Source organism: Coturnix japonica, chromosome 1 (genome assembly GCF_054131305.1).
Source record: "Coturnix japonica strain WE chromosome 1, WE-NBRP24, whole genome shotgun sequence".
Classification (NCBI taxonomy): Eukaryota; Metazoa; Chordata; class Aves; order Galliformes; family Phasianidae; genus Coturnix; species Coturnix japonica.
In genome coordinates, this window is record NC_140663.1 from 141,020,731 (window position 1) to 141,042,803 (window position 22,073).

The 22,073-nt window shown below is 35.7% G+C and overlaps 1 protein-coding gene across 7 annotated transcripts in view; it reads right to left on the reverse strand.

Moving 5' to 3' along the window:
• Positions 1–21,823, reverse strand: part of SCEL (sciellin) — a 47,638-nt gene extending 25,815 nt beyond the window's left edge. For 3 of the 7 annotated variants that reach the window (XM_015851603.3, XM_015851601.3, XM_015851598.3), the window contains exons 1-9: positions 21,655–21,778; positions 14,469–14,542; positions 9,040–9,157; positions 8,331–8,393; positions 7,932–8,000; positions 3,436–3,504; positions 3,065–3,130; positions 2,148–2,213; positions 254–289 (exon numbers count right to left, since the gene is read on the reverse strand). In XM_015851603.3, the coding sequence (XP_015707089.2) occupies positions 254–289; positions 2,148–2,213; positions 3,065–3,130; positions 3,436–3,504; positions 7,932–8,000; positions 8,331–8,393; positions 9,040–9,157; positions 14,469–14,511 (530 nt within the window). In that variant the 5' untranslated portion in view covers positions 14,512–14,542; positions 21,655–21,778. Of the gene's footprint in view, positions 1–253; positions 290–2,147; positions 2,214–3,064; positions 3,131–3,435; positions 3,505–7,931; positions 8,001–8,330; positions 8,394–9,039; positions 9,158–14,468; positions 14,543–21,654 lie in introns of all 7 variants that reach the window. The other 4 variants (XM_015851599.3, XM_085553395.1, XM_085553408.1 and 1 more) reach the window with 4 other exon arrangements.
• Between the last annotated feature and the right edge of the window lie 250 nt (positions 21,824–22,073).

Genomic DNA, 22,073 nt, shown 5'->3' on the forward strand with positions numbered 1-22,073 from the left:
ACAGTTTTTTTAATTTTGAGTAAATATCCAAATAAGTGTTTTAAACTATGTAAACATGACTATCTTTCTGCAAGGAAGGATGTCTTCTTCACTCAATTCTAGGATCTTGACTATGGAGGAAACTCTCGAAATAAATAACTGTATTACAATATGCTACAATATGCTATATGAATAAGTATAAGATCATAATGTTTGTGCATAGGGGTGTGTTGCATTTCCAGACTTACTAGGAAGCAAGATAAACAAGACATACCTTGTTGGATCGTTCAAATTTTCTGATGAAGTCGCACTGGGAAAGATAGTAAAAACATTCCATATAATGTTAATATTGAAGCAATTTGCAAGTTTTTAGGTCAACAATTAGCAATTAATTTTACTTTTCTTCTTTCAAGAATATACTTTCGTTTGTTTCTTAATGTAGCACATAATGCATTTAACCCAAGTACTATTACGACATAAGTCTAATCATATTCTTCGTATGTTACTAAGGCACTATCTTCAGTTAATATTCTCCAGTAAATCACAGATCAATAGTGTTTTGTTTACAGCACACAATTCACAGCCCAGAAAACTCAATTACAGTCAGCTGCTTATATTCTTAGCTTAATTTTTTAAGCATTTTAAGCACTATAAAAGCTCATGTGTCATGCTTTAATACAGAAAACTAAAATTGGGTCTCAGAATCAGAAAAGATTATCAACTCTATAGAAAAAATAATCCTCCATTGCTGAACTGCTTTCCTGAAGTTGTAAACACAGCAGAGCATAGACCACTCCCATTTGCTCCAGCAAACTATCCTAAGACTGATAGTGACCTTTTAAAACGGTGGTTATTAGCATATACACATCACACTTTATTTTCTGAAATTCATAAGCAAATAAAAGGCTCTCCTTTGGCTATTATTAGTTACAGTAATTTTCACAATTTCAAATAGCTTACCCATCCTCAAAGCACTTTTCAAAGATAAACAAATTTAATGCCCATCACTGTTTAACTAAGTATGCTTGATAAGACTGTAAGATGGTGAAACGTGGTGTCTTCGAGGTAGTCCATCTTGGAACCAGTGCTTTTCAACATCTTTATCAGTGACACAGACAGCGGGGTTGGGGGTACCTTCAGCAAGTCTGCTGATGACACCAAGCTAAGCGGTGCAGTTGAGATGACAGGAGAGATGTCAGGACAGGCTTGAAATGTGGGACCACATGAACCTAACAAGGTTCAACAAGACCAAGCGCAGTGCATTGCACTTAGGCCAGGGCAATGTTAGATACGCATGCAGACTGAGAGAAGAGCTCATTGAAAGCTGCCCCGTGAAGAAGAATTTAGAGGATTTGGCCAGAATTCAGTCACTCACCAACCACTGGAAAGCCAGTGCTTAACAGATATTTTAATTTGTCAGCTGCAATGAATTTATCTGACTTAATTTCAGTATCTCACTATGATCATGGTATGATCATGGTAATTCTGAAAGCAAGGAATGCATCCTTATATGACACCTGCCCAGCTTCCAGTAAAATACTGAGATTCCTGTCCTTCTTGTCACTAATTATCCAATTACTTCTCTCCCCTCATCAGACAGAGATGACTGAAACACAGGCCTGTTCTTGATGAAACTTTCATGAACTCTTGCTATTCTTGAAACATCACTGAACACAACCCTCTGGCTGGACCATCTGAACAATCTCTATCCACCCTTCAACTTAATCTCTTCACTTTAGAGGTGTGAGATCATGTCATAGGCCTCGCACAAGTCCAGTTAGAAGATGTCATTTGCCCTTCCTTTGTCATCATCCCACCATAGAAGACCACCAGATTGGTCAGGCAACCCCTGTCTGTCTGACGAAGAGGCATTAAAAGATTCCTGTCCATATGACTAGTAATTCTATATTCTATTCTGAAGTAAAATCACACAGAAAACATACATACATCGTAGAAGAATTTAGGAGCAACTACACAACCTCAAGTCTTTGACACTTCACATACTCACACCTCAGTCAGTCATAAAGCTGATTAGAACCCAAACAAGTATTTAGACATGAGATGCTTTTTCTGCCCATACCCTCTTACTTAGCCCTGTAGGCTTACATGCGAAATCAGCTCCAGAAAAAAATTACAAAAGAAAGTAACTAATGATCATTAGTACTTACCGTTTGAGTTCCACTGTTTCTGTCACGGTCTTATTACTTGAAACTGGGGGAGGCATCCAAGATTGTCTGCCAGTGTTAACAAATAAATGCTTGAGTATTAGTATATGTTATAGGATTGAACAGCAGCTTGAGTCTGTTTCTTTTCAAAAGAATATTAGAATCTCAGAAATGGTGTAGGAATGTCTGTAATTGTTTTAAACTACTAATATTTTGGAAAAAAACTGCATAATTATACTTTTTAGACCATTTTTTCTTAAATCCAGACAATTGAATGGAATTGGAAATAACACAATAAATTTGATCATTATTTTCTGACTCCACATTGTCTTTTCTACAGTTTGAATGATAAAAATAAGTGGATCATCCTCTGAAAACACAACAAAGTAGAATGTACAAATCAAATAAAGGTATGAATACCAACTCAAGAAACACGTTTGAGCTTTTATTAAATGTCTTTTGAGTATTATAAGAACTTTCAGCTGATGCTTCACTTCTTTTCTTGAAACTTATTGCTAAAGCAGTTGTTTGCAAGGCAAACAAGCAACAATTTCTACTTTTATAATACTACTGATCATATTGTTTGCACATGGAATATGGGAGAGTAAATCACAGACAGAAATTATGAACAGTCTTGGATGCACAAGTGAAAAGACATAGTTTTGCTGAGTTAGGGGCTGTAGTGAAGAATTAGCATCTATTATTGTATCCACAGAGCTTAAATTGGTAGTACAAACAATCTTGAAACACAGTACTCTCAGGGAAAAAAAAAAAAAAAAAGCAAAAAAAAAGCAGAGAATTCTTGAAGTTTGAGTTTGGTAGGGGAGAAAATTGATAGTGTTTTTTGATACAATTATTAACTGAGGTTTAATACAGTGCTATGTGTCCTCTGTCAGTCAAACTATGTTGGCAATTAATACCTTTTTTTCTTGATTGGAGAAGTGACAGGAGTGTTTGCAGATGATGCATTAGGAGTCCAAGATTGTCTGTTAAGAAAATATACTTGATTAATTCACTTACTAATTCATCTTCAATAAGCATATCATTTTAAATGAGAAAACAAGGATAAAAACCTCAAGGGATCATCGAGTCCAACCCCCTTGCTAAAGAGTCCGTGGTAACCTAGGCATAGATGGCTGTATTCCAGTTGTCAAATGGTGAAATGAAACTTAGCGTTAAGTCATATACCATACTAATTTTTTCTTTATACATTCTAGCTATCTATATAAGTAACTTAGGTGATAATACCTGATATACAGTGCTTAGATGGTAACATTTCCAAAACACTTACCTATTGTTTTGCTTATTATTCAGAGTGAGAGGCTTATTTATTTTGTCGATATCATTACCGCCTGGAATTCTGTTTCAAAAGAAGAGGCAAAAAGAACCAAAAAAACAAAACAGAAATTGGTCAAAATACATATTCTAGATCTTTATTTAAAACTACTGAATAAAATTAAAAGATAAAATAACCCTTTGTCCTGTGTTCAGATTGCAATTTATTAGCACCACAAAAAAGGCACAGAAGAGAAGCTGACTTAATATAAATGTTGTGAGTTGATATCTCAATAGTCTAAGTAGCCTTATTGCTATAACAATTAATTTTAGAATAGAATAAATAGAGTAGAATATATAGCAATTCATTTGAATTATAACTGAACTCTAGAAAGAAAGGAGTGTTTTTCAGATAAGCAGTATGTAAAGTATACTATTTCCTCTCACTTTACCATTCCTTTAGAGATGCAGCAGTATGGTTTTCTTTATGGCTTTGGAGATCAATATGATTTGAAAATCTTCTATTGAATAATCCCTGATAAAGCCTAGTAGTAGCCTGTAGGAGTACCATCTAACACAGAAGTTATGTTGTTTTAGCTTAAATTGATTTTATTATGCCATTAAAATTATACTAAGAAATAATCATGACTTTTAAGGCTCTTAAGTATTGTAGATTTGCTGCCCAAAACCCTGTCTCACTTTCACAGAAAGCATTATGTAGCTATCATAGCTGAAACATAGTTTAAACACTTAAATACTTATATACAAATTATCCCATAAATTAAATCACAGAATCACAGAGCCGAGGCTGCAAAAGACCTACAGAGGTCACTTGATCCAACCTCCCTTGAGCAGGGCCACCTACAGCAGACTGCTCAGGATTATGTCCTTTAGTAAGAACAGAGAGAATCCAAAAAGCTCAAATATAAATTGAAGTAAATTACAAATACTAAGTTGAGATGTTTATCTTAAATATTCGGTTAAATTAGCAAAAAAATATTTTCAGCAGCAACTTAATTACACATGGAAATTATTTTTGTTATGTATCCCATAGATACATAACTATAGATATAAATAATTTTTTCTACATTTATAACCCAGTATTATGTACAAGACCTTTTGTACACTGCCTTCAGCCAGCTATCATGGAAGATGGTTGTATTTAAAGAAAATACTCCAAGGACATTGGGATACAAACTATTCTTTATTCAACCCTTAAAATTAATTGCTCAAATAACTATGTCATATCATGGCTGTAACAGTGACTGGCAGCTACAGTTACCCAAAAGATCACTAGAGGTCTCACTAATCTTGCAAACTGTACCGTGAATGCAAACATCAGTGTTGTAATTCATTCACCGAAGAAGCATTTCATTAGAGTTTCATTTACTATTTTCAAAATTTAAGCGAAGTACTTTAAGTGGTGATGTATTATACCATACTAGCTAAGACTTAAAGGGTCTATCATCCATCCATCCATCTGGCTGCTCAATGAAGCAATGTTTTGAAAAATGTAAAAGAAGAAAGTTAACTATAAAGTTAACTTTTCCTTGTACACCTTTTCTGCTTCTGATAAGCAGTGATGGAAGAATATACACCATTTGCACACAGTGCTGTCTGCAACAGAGACCACTGGGTTAATGATGCATTTATCCATCTAAAGTTTTTCTGAGCCAGTTTAAATATCTAACCTCCCTGCAGGGGTGACTCTCATAGTTAATTTGTGTTTTAACAAAAAAGCATATATTCTTTATTTTCTTTGAACTGTTACCTAAACCTTTCGTTGAGTATCTCATCGTTCTTAAAATAAAGCAGTCAGCTTCCTTCTTTACACTTTCCACACATTACATTATTTTCCAAGCTGAGAAAATGTTTTCTTTTGAGCCATTCCATGTATGAAAGCTAATCTGTACCTACAGACATATGTACTGACATCTCCATTTTCAAGAAGTGAAAAAGTGGTTAATACCTTTACTGAGTGGTAGTTTATCCTCACGTCTTAATATTACAATTTTTCTCTGATATATGAAGTATAGATCTACTTGCCAGTATATGTGCATCTACCGCAGTCAAACTACAGATTTCTCACAAATCATCTGCCCTTTTGCTTGCAGCCAAGACATCCCCAACATCTCTTCCAGGTCCTTGATATCGAAACTGATGTTCCAATTTTGTAACTACTTGGTTATCATAGAATCATACAATTGCTTGGGTTGGAAGGGATCATTTAATTCCAACCCTCATGTTGTGGACAAGGATGCCACCCACTAGATCAGGACGCTCAGGGCCTTTGTAACCTGGCCTTGTATGCCTCTGAGGCTGGGCTTAGGATAAACTCATATCAAACAACAATGTCCTTGAATACGGAGATGACAGGAAACGGGAATTATATCTGTACTTAAAATGGCTTGTACGTATGTTTTCACTTTTGTATTTCTACATGCACTGAAGAACCTCTAATTACTCCTGTACTCCTCAAGCAGTGTATTTTCAATTTTTTTTTTTTAAATTAGAATTTCAATGACTATTCAGATGTTTTAAAAACTAGCTTTTCTAGACATTCATCTAGATAGAACCCCATTCTGAAAATCTATGTCTTGGAGTATTACAGTAACAGCCACAAGAGCTATAGAGTAGAAATCTGGAAAGATATTCTAATTCTTGGCTTAAAACTGGTAACTTCTGTGCACCTTCTACAGGATAGATTGCCATTTTATAACAGCTAAACAAAAATTATTTTACTTGGTAAACAGCTGAGAAATCTCCAATACAAAGGCAATTCTTCTCAAAGCTGTCAAGCTGTGAACAATGCTTTAGATTCTTTTTCTATATTCCAGAATCATAGAAGACATTTTTCAGTTATACATTTTAGTTTTGAGGAAATAAATAAATAAACAAATAAAATCTTTTATTTACACAGGAAACTAAGGAATATTGCTAGTCTGAAAACTGCTATATTCTAAGTTTGAGATTTCTGTAGTATTGTTATTCTTGCCAGAACTAATTTGTAAGAAATTAAGGGAATTGTACCAGGTGGAAAACATCCTCTACAGAGGAAGCGGAAGTACCAAATTTAATTGCAAGCTACAAAGAGAAGCTAAGAGAAAATACATCACCACTCCCTTTTATGCCTCAGGTTGCAAATCTGAGAAGATGCAGAACACGTTTCATTTTCACAGAAGTGCCTTCTGGCAGTGGGTGTGTATGAATTAATCCTGAAATTACTATATATCACAGATCTGAGAAGACCAATGATGACTGAGAAAAAATAAACTACTTGACTACCTGCTTCCTCATTTTTATCATTTTAAGATAGAACCAAGATTATTCACTTAATTCCATATCAGTTATCAGAAATGCATATTCATATATATAACCATTTCTTTATATTTTTTGTCACCTGTTGCATATTAATAACAATTTATCTTAGATATGTACGCCTATAAGAACACAAAGACAGGCAGCTTACAACCTAAAATAATTCAGGCATCCTTAACATCTCATCATAAAACAAAAAAGTCCCAGCTGGATAGGGATGTTCAGGACAATAATTTTCATCAACACTACAGAAAGTGGAAAGTCAGAGCTTCTATTCTGATAAATGAGGCCTTAAGTTTGCTTTTGAGTCAAGGAGTTTGTGGGTAAGAATGACATGGTAGATACTGTCTATTTGCATTTCCAAATAGATTCCTAGAAAATTCCTCATTAAAGACTGTTAAATGAACTGATCTGCTATGTGGTAATAGAGTTCTTCCATGCACAAACAACTGGTTAAAAAGTCAGAAATAAAGCTTTGGAATAAATGGTATTTTTTTTCAGAGTGGAAAGTGAGATCTGTTCAAGACCCATGTTTTCCATATGTTCAGAAATTATCTGGAAAAGAGAAGTCAGAGAATGTTGCTTGCCAATTACACTAACTCATGATAGTCAAAGCAAATGCTGACTGGCAAGGCTTTCAGAAGTCATCTGTTAAAATACTACATTTCTAAAATGGCAGACATTCATTTTTCTTAGATGCAAAGTAATGCCTGCCAAGAAAAACAACTGATCTCTGATAATAGCTAGTTCAGAGATCAGTTGTTTTTTTCTTCAGAAGGAGGTCTGAGAGTTATATAGATAGTACTGTGAACATGACAGCTCAATTCCCAGTGGTACACAAAAGAGCAAATTGTGAAGTATGAGGAAATATATGGCAAATGATCCAGAAACCATTGCTATAATTTTGTACATGTGCATGGTGTGCTCTAAGGTGAACTCTCAGGTCAAAAAGACTAATATGGAGATAGAAAAGATATGGAGAAAAGCAAAATAGAATAAAGTTAGAGGCTTGCTTCATGATGAAGGAACAAATACTGTAGAATTCATCAGAATCGCAGGAAACTGTAGCCCATTTTATTCCAGCTTTCCATGGACACAGTAAATGATATGTAATTCATTTCATTGATTCCTCCATATTCAAGACTACTTATACATATGAGAATCACAAAATAAAAATGTGGAAAATATCTGTACCTGTCCAAGTTAGTATCAGATCTGTATCGTCCAAGTACAGTTTTCTGATCTTCCTTTTCATTTGCACTACTGCCATAAGAAAGGTTAAAAAGACACATTTGTCACTGTTTTATTAAACAACTCATCACATATAAAATAATGTAGGAAATGAATTAAAGTCTAATACAGAACTTCAGACCATTCAAGTGTTAACAGACCCAATCCTGTTTCTATTGCAGTCATCAGCTTAACAATTATGTCAGATTTAAAAAGAGAACAGATTTACAATGGGAAATTAAAGTCACATTTATAATGGATTATTCTTTAAAGAAAGCTCTTGTTATAAGCAGGATATAATAGAAGGATGCTTGGTTTTCTCTGTCAATATCACCAGAAAGATGTTTAGATAATCTACAGTACCTGTGTAGGCTATCTTGGGATTTGTATTGATTAAGAACAGCCCTTCCATAGTTTTCATCAGCACTGCAAGGAGAATAAAGACAGTGGTTAGTTTAATTTTTAATACCAAAAATAGAAAAATGTATATATATATTTCTGTCCTCAATCAGATTTCACAACAATGTAATGCCATTGGAGACATACCAACAACAGAGCTTCCTATTCAATCACTCCAAACATTTTGGAATATGAATTATCTCTTCCTATGTATTCATGGAGGGTCTGGTCTGTAGGTTGAGTTTCTACTCTAATAGAAGCACCAGTTTTCATTACAGTAAATCTGAAATGATTCTGACTTTACTAAGTTCCTTAGAGTAATTTATTAAGTTTTACAGTCTTTAGACCTGTGAAAAAGAGTCAGATGGTAATCTTGAAACATATGTACAGGAAATGTGGAACTTTTCATGCAAAGCATAAGCCTAAGATGCTCAGTACCTCTCATTAAATACTCAGTGCTCAAAGATCTACTAAAAATCAATCACTGAAAGTCCAACCGGCTAATGTTCCATAACACAATAAATATTTCATCAAGATGAGTAAATAATAGTTATTTTATGAAATCTATTTCATTTTTGGTAATAGCATTCATGAAAAAATAGACATTCTAAGAAAATAATTACTTATCATGATAACCTGAAGACTGAAGAAATGTACTTCTGATCCTTCTTACCTTTCCTCTTCAGGTCTCTTCTTTATCCAACTGTTATCTTGCAAAAGGGTCCGCCGTTTGTTAACATCATGATTAACTTGCTGTCTGCTTTTCATTGCAACAGAAGGGCTCTTATTATCTACAAAGACAGAGAAGCATGTTTTGAAAATGAAGGCATAAGAAAGCTTTGGAAACTTTTACTATTAAAAAGTACTGTTAGGAGGAGTGAGATCTGAAAGTTCAGCTTTTTTTACCATCAGAAAAGAAAAAGCACAAGAAATATGTCAGATGATCTTGTTTAGTGCAGGCTGTTTCCTTGAAAAGTTCTTGGCTTAATGTCTTTAACTTTAAAGGGGATGCAGAAGGAAGTTTACAAAACTGAAATCAGTTTCATCCTCAATATGAAGCATCTTGAATTTTTATTTATTTATTTATTTTCTGATAACAAATATCATAGAACTGATAGAGGAACTATGAAATATACATACCATGGTTATTCTAGGAAGGCCAAAACATATTAATTCCTATTTGCTAGGGGTTGTCTGTGGTTCCTTTATTTTTAGATGTAGGTCAGGATACAAATTTCAAGTGAAAGCTGATCTGGAGACGACCACATGGTCCTCCACCAACATTCAGCCCAACTTTTCTGAATTTTCAGGTTCCTCTGAAGCTTTTTCCTCAGCGGCATAATTAACAAGGTTCTCTTTTCTAAACAACTATTCAGTTTTTCTTAAACTTTTTCTAAGTATAGAATTTTGTTGTTTTCAAAGGTTTTCAAGAGGAACAGAACAACAAACATGCACACTCATAAAATTCTTATTTAGTTGTATGAACAACCTAAAATATCTTTAGCCAACAATGCTGATGTCTAGTATGCTGAGTAACTAATAATATGATGCTCACTTGATCTGTGAGAATATACGTTCTTCAATGTATTAGAAAGCTGATCTTTATCTCCTTTGGTTTCTCTTTGTGAGGAGTTTGCCTCAAGAACAAGGAAAAATATTAAAACTATTATCCATTATTTCCATTTCTTTTTCTTCCCACTGAGTTTCATATCATCCTCTTCTTTGAAGTGGAATGGAATATTTTTTTTTGCCATTACAACATTTCTCCTTAAAATGGAAGACTAGAAGCTGAGCCCTAATAGAAACTCCACATTTCCTTGGTCAAAATAAGTTAAAATATTAAATACCAAAAATAAAATAAAATAAAATAAAATAAAATAAAATAAAATAAAATAAAATAAAATAAAATAAAATAAAATAAAATAAAATAAAATAAAATAAAATAAAATAAAATAAAATAAAAATCCTTATCAATGGCATCCAAAGAGTCAACAACCTGACTGATGAAGAACACTGAATTTTTCAGGTTTTCCTTCAGAGACCTTAATGATTTTCCCCATGAGGTCCTAATTCCCCGATCACCCAAACAAAAGTAGTTACACACCACCAGTTTTCAGGAGACAATATTATCTGCTATTCATTAAGCACATTCAGTTTTAAAGGAAGATCACACTTCACAGTTCATACTGTGTCATTTTTCAGTGCTGTGTTTTGACATTTTGGAGTGACTTATAAGAAAATGTAGCTCCTGCTTTTGATCCAGGATTGTCAGTTGTAGTGGTGACATGAAAAATGACAAATAACTACAGTGAGTAGTACACAGAATCATAACAGAACACTCAAACATTTACTTTAAGTGACAGTGGCCAAGATTTATCTTTCAAATACATTTTCCTTATGAAAACAAAACAAAACAAAACAAAAACAACAACCCAACAACCATGCTACAATACCATTCAAAAAGTCAGTCTAAAAATCTGTACCTAAATGCAAACCAAACTGTGCCTGTTGTTATCTGCTCCTTTGCCTCTTTGTTGAACTAGCTCTATCCAAGACTAAGTGCTACAGAAGGGACAAACATTTAAGAAGCATGGATGTGAGAGTACAGAATCATAGAATCACAAGGTTGGAAAGGACCTATAATATCATCTAGTCCAACCGTCCTCCCTTTACCATACCTACAGAAAACCCCTAAACCATATCTCCTAGCTCCCTATCCAGACGCTTCACAGAATCACAGAATTATCAAGGTTGGAAAAGACCTACAAGATCATCTAGTCCAACCATTACCAATACTTCTCAGCTAAATCATATTCCTCAACACAACATCCAAACGTTTCTTGAACACTCCCGTGGTCGGTGACTCCACCACCTCCCTGGGCAGTGCATTCCAATGCCTGACTACCCTTTCCGAGAAGTAATACTTCCTAATGTCCAGCCTGAATCTCCCCTGGCGCAGCTTCTTGAACACTGCCAGAAATGGCAACTCCAGCACCTCCCTGGGCAGGCTATTCCAGTGCCTGACCACTCTCTGAGAAAAAAAATTCCTTCTTATGTCCAGTCTAAACCTCATCTGATACAACTTGTGGCCATTTCCTCGGGTCATGCATATAGGTGCATGTTGCTGTCTCTTGGCCTTGATCCCAAAGTTTGATTTTATTTTTAGAGCAACAAAGATGCATCTCTTTGTGACTATCACAAAATGAACACACATGTCAAAGATAGGTGTTTGAAAACTTGTTGATAACCACAAATTAAGAACAAAACATCATCTATCCTCATTGTGTAATTTCTGTATCAGCCTGTTCTCTTAACACTTAAACTATTTTCTCTCTTAAAAATATTTATTGAAACCTGTGCTATAGACTTCAAAAAATGAAAATATCACAGCCTTCCCTGCATAACTCCTATGGTTCATTGAAATATCTATTAAAATTTCACTTCTTGCAAACAGACGAGAGGAAGGAACTTCATCAGTTTAAACAGTGCCTCATAATCACTGCCAAGAACAATTGTTTGTAATTGGCAAGCAAAACTGTATTAAGGGCATTTGCTCAAAATATTTATTGTTTTGAGCATACTGATGCTATTAGCAATAGCTAGAATGTGCTAGGGACTTGGATGAAAATATACAGAAATAAAACAGGCAACAATCAAAAATCAAGGACTTGAATGCAACAGCAAGAACTGTGGCCTCCTATTCTCATAAATATGTAGATATTTTCAATTTGGATTAATTGTTTGCACTGGAAAAATATGGAGCATTTTACTTCATGAAAGTAGGAAAAATATGAGTTTAAGTATATGCATTCCAGAGATAAAATTTGTCTTTGGCAAGGAGTGGAGGTAACTCCAGCATTCCTTTCATACTTAGAGTTTTTTGCCAGAGAAGCTTTCTACTGCACAATAAATCTGAATCTGAGCTGTGCTTTCAGTGATAACCTCCTCTAAATCTTGATAAAAAGACAGGAACATAACATGTTCAAGAAGTACTCAGTATAAATCCAGTTAATTTGTTAAATGGAATCTTTTTCCATTCTAATAGCATTTTATGAAAGCTCTTATCATCTGCCCAAAAATCATTTGGATTTCAGAGAAAACATGGCTTTTTGTAATTGTTCAGTACGCATAAGGCTTCAGGAGATCTCCTATAAAGGCAGCACCCAAAGGATATATACTGTACTTTCTTTTCAGGAAATACTACAAGTTATTTGCTGGTGCATGAGGCCTACACCTTGCTGAACAGCTTTCATTTCTGATCTAATCAATTACCCCCCAGTTTTCAATTAAAAATTGAATACATATTTGATGCAACCATGTAGGTCGTAAGCACAGGCAGACAGAGATTATTCCCTTCTTATTTTGGCAGTAGTTCATGTCATCATCACTGTACAGGTTTGAATACAGGTGCCTCTAGTCACTTATTCATATACTATTTCTTCACTATTTCAGCCTTAATTTTTTCAGCAGGGCTTGAACATGGGAGCAGAGGAATTACTTTCCCAAACCCAAGTGAATTCAGCCAGAATTGATGAACATTCAGAATAACACAAAATGATGATTTTCAGGAAGCTCAAGAGCATGGGTCATACAGCCTGTTTCAAGGTGCATGCCTCCAGCATGTTTCCAGAAGCCATTTCCAGTTTTGCTGCTCCAAGGAAGCCCTCCTCAGAGAACAGAATGCTTGTTCCCTTCCTGTCCTCTGACTCTCTACAGCAGGACTTCCTTGATCTGAGCACTGCCTACAGAAAATGGCAATATTAGCACAAGTTCCTGAAAGCTGTAAATAGGAAAATGCACAAATAATAAAGTTGTTTTGTAGTCAATCCACCAGGGAAGCTGCACAATGCCCATACTTTTGTCAGAGTTGCCTCCAGCCTTGGTCAGTACTGAAAGCATGGCTAAGGCCATCTTGATGTGCTAAGTCCTCTAGTGACTCATCAAAACCAGGCCCTCAGGCACCTCAAAATATTAAGTCTGCAAAAACATTACATCCCATCTGACAACAATAAAACAACTTTTCTCACTCCTCCCTTCCATTCTAATTTTCCACAGTTTCTCATTTCCCCATTGAAGTAAAAGGGCATTGAATGGCCCAGCTGCCATGTTCCCACTGAATTTACACAGCAACCAGGACACCATAGGGAACTGCCATCTTGTACCACACTGCCTGGATCTGCTACCCAGCACAGTGTTTCTGCTTAAACCTCTGACAGAAAAAGCTTTCACGTGACACAGAATGACAGAATCATTGAGGTTGGAAAGATCACCAAGACCATTTAGTCTAACCATCAACCCATCACCACAGTACCTATAGACCATGTCACTCAGTGTGACATCTAACCTTTGCTTGAAAATCTCCTCAGACAGTGTCTCTACCACTGCCCTGGGAACCCTGTTTCAATAAACACACCTGACTTTGAAGCTGTGGTGGGTCCAACTCTGTATTACTGTCAAAGGGTGGACACTGCCAGTGTTGCTACCAAAGAGTGTTTTGTTGTGCCTTGGAATGTGTCATGGAGTTATCTAAATCAATCTATGTCTGTGACAGGGGGGCAGTAGGCCTGTGGGCCCTCCAGCCCCAAAAATGGGAAGGGAAGAGGGGTAGGGAGATGGGAGCTGGGCTCAGGGAAACAAACAGAGTAGTGGCAACAATCTAAGGAGGAAAACTTATTTTACTAATTATGATATGAAAGATTTCACAATATAATGCAATCTATAATGCAATCAACAATATAATGCAATCTAATTGAAATTGAGGCTAATAAGTAAAATGAGAGGGAGAGAGTTTTCCCAAAACTGAGAAGCCTACTTTGAAATTGAAGGTGCATGGCTTGGAAGCGCACCCACACCCACTGTCAGGCAGTGAGAGAGAGAGAGAGAGAGAGAGCGCATCACTTCTGTGACGTATTTTCCTCTCTGACCATGAGGTTGTCTGGAATATGTAGTTTTTCTTCTCTGTGCTCCACATGATGTCATGATGTGGAATACCAATAACAAAAATAACAAAACCATGACAGAAGGGAGCTGTTCAGTGGGCACAGTAGTGCTTGCAAACAGGGAGAGAGGCTCATGGAGGAAATGAAGAATACTCAGCATTACCACTTTGATTAGGAGACTGCTTTCGTATGCTGAAGGCTGACATTTTCTTCAGTGGAGAGTCCTTCTTTGGGAATCTAAAAACACAAAACAGAAAAGATGGCAGTAAGATTAGAAATACGCCTCGAAGCTAGAGTAAATATATTTGCCACTTTGATCAGCTCCTTGGACAAGTTTAGTAAGATAGAATGGCTTAGAGATAACAGCAGCCTTCTTTGAACTGAGGTTCAGACTGGTTTCACTTTTCCATCCCTCATTAAGGCAATATATAATCCTGCCCTGCATCTGTGCTCATCTTTCTCTTCTTGTCTGGAGCTTCTTCCCCGAGAACATATTTGGTGATGAGAGCCTTCAGAGGAGAAGACTCAGGTGGGAAGATGATATCGGCCTGTGGCTCAGAGCGCTGCCTGAAGCACATGTGGGCTCACCCAGCCCTGCTGACAGGTCTCACAGCTTCAGTGTCCTGCAGCTAACAGCAGGGCTCTAGGGACTGAGGGGGAGGAGGAGGAAAAGGTGGTTCTTCTGCCCTGCGAAATCACGGATCACTGACTTCTTTCCCTATCCAAAACAAGGTTAAAAAACAAGCCTGCAAATATTCTGATTTAAAAACATATATTTGAGAGTTGAGTCATGCAAAAATTTCACTATGTGCTTTGAAACTTTATGATTTTTATACAGAAAACATCAAATAGAACATAATGACATTTTAATAGCAAAAAAAAAAAAAAATAAATCCCTTAAGGAAAAAAAAAATATTAATAAGAACATAAGCATGCGAACATGATACTCTTTAGCAAATGGTTTTCTGTTTGAAAGCAGGACTTTGAAAGAAAATGATGTTAACCTGGAATTTTCCAAACCTGTTCCACTGGTCAGGTTGATAAGATTTAGAGCAGGACAAGAAAGTTTTTGTGACAGAGATGTTCATTAAAAAGTCACAAACATTCCTGGCTCTCTGAGTGACACTGTTGTGTCTTACAGATGCAAACAGCAGATTGACAGACCAGAGCATGTTGCTGTTTCTTTACTGATGGAAAGTGATGATGTTGAATTTCAGCAAAATCTTAGCAAAGGTACTAACAATAATACTGAAATGAAGGTATGGAAACAAAATAAGCTAGTGGATGCCACAGTGAATTGCACTTAGAGCACATTTTCCCTTTGTTTCTACTTGTTAAACGAGCTTATGATGTTCAAAAAAGGAAAGCATTTAAAGATCTTATTATAAAGTAAATATATATAAATTTAAAAACAGTACTGAAGTACAAAAGTCCTCATCTGTCTTACCGAGATGTGAAATTCCAGATGTTTATAATAGTTTAAAATTCCAACAAGTAGACTGGAAGGCTCTGAGCCATGCTTCTTTTTTTTAGTTGTTAGTACCAAGCATGTGTTGGCAAAGTGCGTGTAGAAAACGCGTGACTGCTGGATCTGGTTCCCACCCAATAAAAATATGCTCAGGGCTATAGAGAGCCTTATTTATTTTGCAGTAGGTTACAAAATACTTTCCAAAATTACTGATACAAGGTTTTAAGCATATACGTACTGAATGTCCTGGAAACTGTTCAGGCGATCCATTTTAAATAATGAATATTCTTGCTATATGTTTCCCTGAACTGTCACAGTCATATGAGAAGAAAAACAAAACAAAACAAAACAAAAAAATATGATAAAAGAGTTCTAATTTATTTATATTTTCAGCTATATTTTCAACTTAGCAACAGCTGGACATCTGATACCGCTCTTTATTTCAGTCAGTCCCTGGATAATAAGAAGCCTGACATTTCAGTGTGTTTCACATGCAATGAGTGCTGGCACTTCTTCATCTGGAGAAAAAAAAAAAAAATAGTTTCCATAGAAGGAAATTCCATTTATATTGTACAAAAGATTTTAAAACGTATTTTCTAAGGGAAGAGCATCATAAAACATCGAAGAGCCTTCTTTTGTCAAGATTAGATCAAATGTGGCTTAGAATTTCTTGTTAAAACTTCATACTTTGCACTTGAAAGATTTCTCATAAAAACAGCAGGAAATTGCTATGTAGACTTCATGGTATACCGTTGCCTATTTGTCCATAGATTCATGATGGGGAACTGAAATTTTTCATAGAACTAACAAGGAAGTTTACTCCATACACCTTTGTTAAAAATAGAAAAGAATGCCACAGATATTAGTTCAGAAAAATAAATTATCTTTAAAGCAAAAAAAAAACCAACAAAAAACCCAAACCGAAACCCAAACCAAAACAAAAACCAACAAAACCATATGTTTTCAGACTTGAGTTTAAAGTCTACAGAGTAAAAACACATTGAGAATACTGACATTGAAAGCAACAGAAAAACAGGTTGCTATTCCTTTGCGTGACAAAACAAAGTCCAGCAGAGAACTGAGTCCACAGCAAGAGTGCTTCTTTCATCCTTCATCTTTTAATTGAAACTGTGTGTCATTTAATCCTATATTCAGTTTGTATTGCTCTGAGAGCAAAAGAAAAAAGAAAAAAGTCTGTTGCACATGTGCACTGCATCCTAAACAAACTACTATCTAGTCTGCAAGCCCCAGTGGGTCAGTGCATCAGTGAGTGTAAGAAACAGCTCACTACCTTTTACAGCCAGCACTGAAAATGTGTCAGTCATTTAGAAATTTACAGCACAATGTCGTGTTGTCCTCAAGGTTTATGTCTTGCTTTTGTACTTTCAAGTTATATATCAAAGATTAATCCATTACAATTTAAAATGCAAATTAAAAACCCTTCTAATTTGATCTCTAGCACAGATAATCAAGAGTCATCAGAGGAAGAATTATATTTCAAGATCTTAAAAATGAAAATCTTGCATAAAGAGGCAAGATAAAATTCAAAGCATTATTTTCTTGATCTTCACTATTACATAAAAGGTGCATCTGCGTATGTGAAAAGAGGAATGGACAGAAAACTGTGAAAATCGTATAAATTTGAAAACTTCGACTTATAAAGATCTGAAACCAACACATTATTCACACAGGTCAGTGAACAGTTTATCATCATCCCATAACTATGAAAAGATTAAAAAAGAATAATAAAAAATTAACTTCTAAAATCAAATTGTGAGAAAGACAAGTTCTAGTCTTCTATAGTAAGGTAGTAAATTATGTTCAGGGTTTCTTAAGAGCTCAGCCACTGAAGCAAAACAGCTCTCCTGGAATGCAAAATAAAAACAAACAGGAATGCTGCTTCAGAGCAATTTGAATTTAAAAACAGCGTCAGGAAACTTTAAAAGAAGATGAAAACTGCCCGAGCCAGTCCAATGAGCTGCTCCCAAAAGGTTTTAGGGCATAGCAGTCCTGTATTCAGAATTCCCCTCATTTTTGGAAAATTTAAATACAGTTCAACCCAAAAAAATATCTCCAAACATAACTTCAGGGGTAGTCAAATGCCTCTTCAAGCTGGTAGTAGAACCACCGTAGAATCCTAGAATCCTTGGAGTTGGAAGATGACCTTTAAAGTCCATCTAGTCCAACTCCCCTGCAATGAATAGGTATAGCTACATCAGATTGTCCAGCCTGACCTTGAAGGTTTCCAGGGATGGGGCATGAACCACCTGCCTCAGCAACCTGTTCCAGTGCCTCACCACCATCACTGTAAAAGATTTTTTCCTTATATCTAACCCAATTCTACCCTCTTCAAGCTAGAAACCATTTCCCCTTGTTCTGTCCCCACAGACTCTGCTAAAGAGTCTGTCCTTTACTTTCCTGTTGCTCCTGTAATAAGTTATTCAGAAAGCAGCAGAAGTCCACATATAACCATGTTCATAATTCTACATCTCATTTCCACATCTTGATCAGCAAAGGACCTCAGGCTGCTATAAATGTTTAAAGCTAGACCTTCTAGTTTTCAGCTATTCTGAATAGTCCTATACTTCAGAGTCTTCTTGCCTTCCTTAATTTGATCTGGGCTTTTATATAATTGGATTTCACATTTATGCATTTTGAAAAGAAAGAAACAAACAAGAATAATACAAGCATTTTGCATAGGAATTATTTTTTTCCACATTAGACTGAATGGGTTATAGCCAAATATGTTTCTGTTCTATAGCTTCAAGCTATGTGAGTGATTAAGATCTTATTTATAAATATTTATACCACACAGATTTCACTTTTATTAAACATTGTCTTTCCCCAGCTTAAATATACTGCATTGTGTCACAGTGCGTAAGTTTTTCACTGCAGTAGATCTAAAAATGTAGTGGCAGGTACATCCTCTTTTCTGAAAAGTCACAAAATTGATTAATGTTTTCAAACATATATTTACTGTATCCTTACAGTTTCAACTTTCCAAAAACACCATATCCCTACCTTACGAAAGTAAACAGACACGTCTTTCTTTACCCCAGATAAAAAACTTTCCACCAAATTCCTATCCTGAAGTACTATGTTGTTCTAAAGTAAGATGAAAATTTGTTATTTTTTAAGTATTTAGAGCTCAAAATTTTAGAATCATTCAAATAGAAATTTAACAAATGGTTAGGAAACTGATGTTCCACATACTTAGTGTTGTAAACTATTTACTCCCTTTCACTTAAACCACTGAGAAATTCTGAATAGAGTAACTACACAGGTGATTGAGTAAAATGCAGGTTTACTTTGGTTTAATCTTTTTAATACTTTTTCTGCATAGGGACTGTTGAAGTTAGAGCCCTAACCCACAACTTATTCTCCATTTTTATAAAAGGAGCATCAAAAATATGCTGTATTAAACAGAATCTCATCTGATCCTATTTAATCACAGTACCACATCAGCAAACATTTTTATTTTGTCTTGAATACAGAAAGACGTTTATTTCTCTTGAATATAGTAAGACCTAGATGTGTGAGCAGCCACTGATTGAAGTCACCTTGTCTTGATAAAAGATAAAGATCTCACAGCTTTGAAATAATGTAATGAGATACACATTATTACAGTTCTAGATGGATAACCATACATGTGAGATGCATTCTGGATGGTGTGGAAGTCAGCACCAATCTTGCTGTTTCTACATCCATCATTTCTCCCCTCAAGTGAAGGTCTGTCATGATCCTATCAAATGCTGTGACTCTTCTGTCAGACTTGACTATACACAAATAAGGATTTGTATACTTAAACATGGGTACACTTCCTGGTCACGGATGAAAGCTGCTTTTCAAGTCCCCATCACAGCAAGAGACAGCCAAAGTTCACATGGCCAATCTTGCCTTATTAAGCATATGACTTAAAGGTCCACTCTTTCAGGTGCAGATCTGTACATATAATGGATGCTCTGCTGTCCTCCCTCCAAAATTACCACCAGCACCTACTACCACAGTTCAAGATTGTAGTTCACGACATGAAATAGAAAGAATAATTCTGTTGCTAACTCAGTGTTGTGGTTTAACCCTACAGCACCACACATTCACTCACCCCACACCGAATCCCCTGTTTCCCAGTGGAATTGGGGAGACAAAGAAAACCAAGTAGAACTGGTGAGTTGAGATAAAACTATTGACAAAGATAATAGGAAGTTGATAGTAATCATTAAATACATACATATATATATATATAAATGTATACGACAAATGAGCTCACGCAACTGCACACCATCCCCCAACCAACACCCAGCTAGTCATCTAAGCAGCAAAAGAGAGCCTGATGAACTCACACCTCCTTCAAAACTCCTGCCACTTGATGTCATGTGGTTTAGAATATCCCTTCAGCCAGCTTAAGTCAGCTGTACTAATTCTGTTCCCTCCCAGATTCTTGGGCCTTTTGCTGAGAACATTGTTGGCTCTGTAGAACACCGCTTAGCTGCAACTATAAACATCAGTGTGTTAACAACATTGCTTTTCTCCTTGAACCATACATAGCACCACACCAGATGCTCTAAAGAAAAAATTCTGTCCCAGCTGAAACTGAGACACTCAGTGCAGTACCAAGTGAGTAGTCATATCTTAACCCTGAACATGTGAATATCAAAAGTGTAAGTAAAATGTTTATCTGGCAATTCATTAACCTTTCTGTACTTTTGCTGAAAACCACATGTAAAGACAACTACACTTATTTTATAGACACTGAAGAAACAACAAAAACACATTCCTAGAATATTTTTTTCATGAGACTCATATCAGATAAAAAGCAGTATAACACATTTTTAAACTTCTGGAAAGAATACAGTGTGTATGAATGACTGTTTTACTACACAGTTTAGTTCAGAAAATTCACAACAACCCTTGCAAAGAACAGAAATAACGTGCACATACGTAAAGTTAAATTAGGCAAGGTTAGAACAAGCAAGGTTGGATGAGAGAACACACAAATGTAAGACAGAAGTCATTCATCTATTTGTAGCAGAAAGAGCTCTCAAAACTGGTTTTTCTGGACGTGGGTGGAGGAGATTCTGTTTTGAAAGAAATTATGCTTTGGAACTGTCCCTAATGTATGCCAAAAATCAGCTGCTAAGTCAGAACCTGAATTTGTTTGTGCTTTGTAATTAGAAATATATGATCAGTTTTAAATATGTGTTGTTGTTTTAATGGGGTAGAGAAGGTATTAATTTTAAATTTTTTTATTAATCTATTTCCTTTCATTTTGCAACATTTCTAATAAAGAACTTTTCCTGTTTATACATGAATTCACATCATCCTGTGGGTAAATCACTGTATCACAGCAGAGCAAGCATTTGGCTACACCTTGTGCAAAGACATAAATTAATTCTGAATATTTCACAAGTGGTTTGTTCTTTAAAAAACAACAACAAAACCCACAACTACTATCACTATTTTCTTTTAAAAAATCTTATAACTAAAGCAAATTCGAGTACTTCATTTTAGACAAAAATTCCAAAGAAATAGTAAAGAAACAATAAACCAAGCCATAGAGCAAAAGTGACAAAATGACATTAAAACAGCCATTCATGAAAAGGAGTCGGAACTGTGAGTTCATCGTAAAAGAACTACAACTACTAATAAAATGTAATTAATCTCGTAATTAAGATAGTATGGGCAAGAGAAGATTTCAGAAAAGTGAAGGGATTTTGATTTCAGAAAAGTGAAGGGAATTACGTGAGACACGTAAGTTTTCATAGCAGATTCACTTCCTGAAAATCAGACTCCTTAAAGTTGGACACCCCAAAATCACAGGGCATTTGAAAATGGAGGACTTTATTACTTGGTATATACAAGCAAAAAAACGTAATGTTCTTACCTATATATGGTAGAAGTCGATGTCCTAGTGTGGTTCAGTATGGTAAGTCAACCTGAAGATACCTGGAAGTGAGTTACAATCAAAGCAGACTGAGAGCTGAACTGTTGCTCTCCATCCAGCTGCCTGAAAAGTCAAGAGACTTCTGCTTCAGAGGCTGTCACTTAAGGAGGAGGCAGGAGGTGTGGAAAAGGGTGGCACCTTGTAGAAATACCAGATCAATTAAAAGTACTGGGAAGTTGTTATACTTCTGTGCTTACTGTACTTTTCAAGTGCGATAGGGCTGGGTTTCACAAAATGAAGTGCATGCACACACCTTGAAACAGAAAGCCAAGGAATTACTATCTGTGACAATATACCAGTCTCTTTTGGATTTTCCACAGATGCATATATTGCAGAGCCTTGGCACTGTCTCTCAGGTA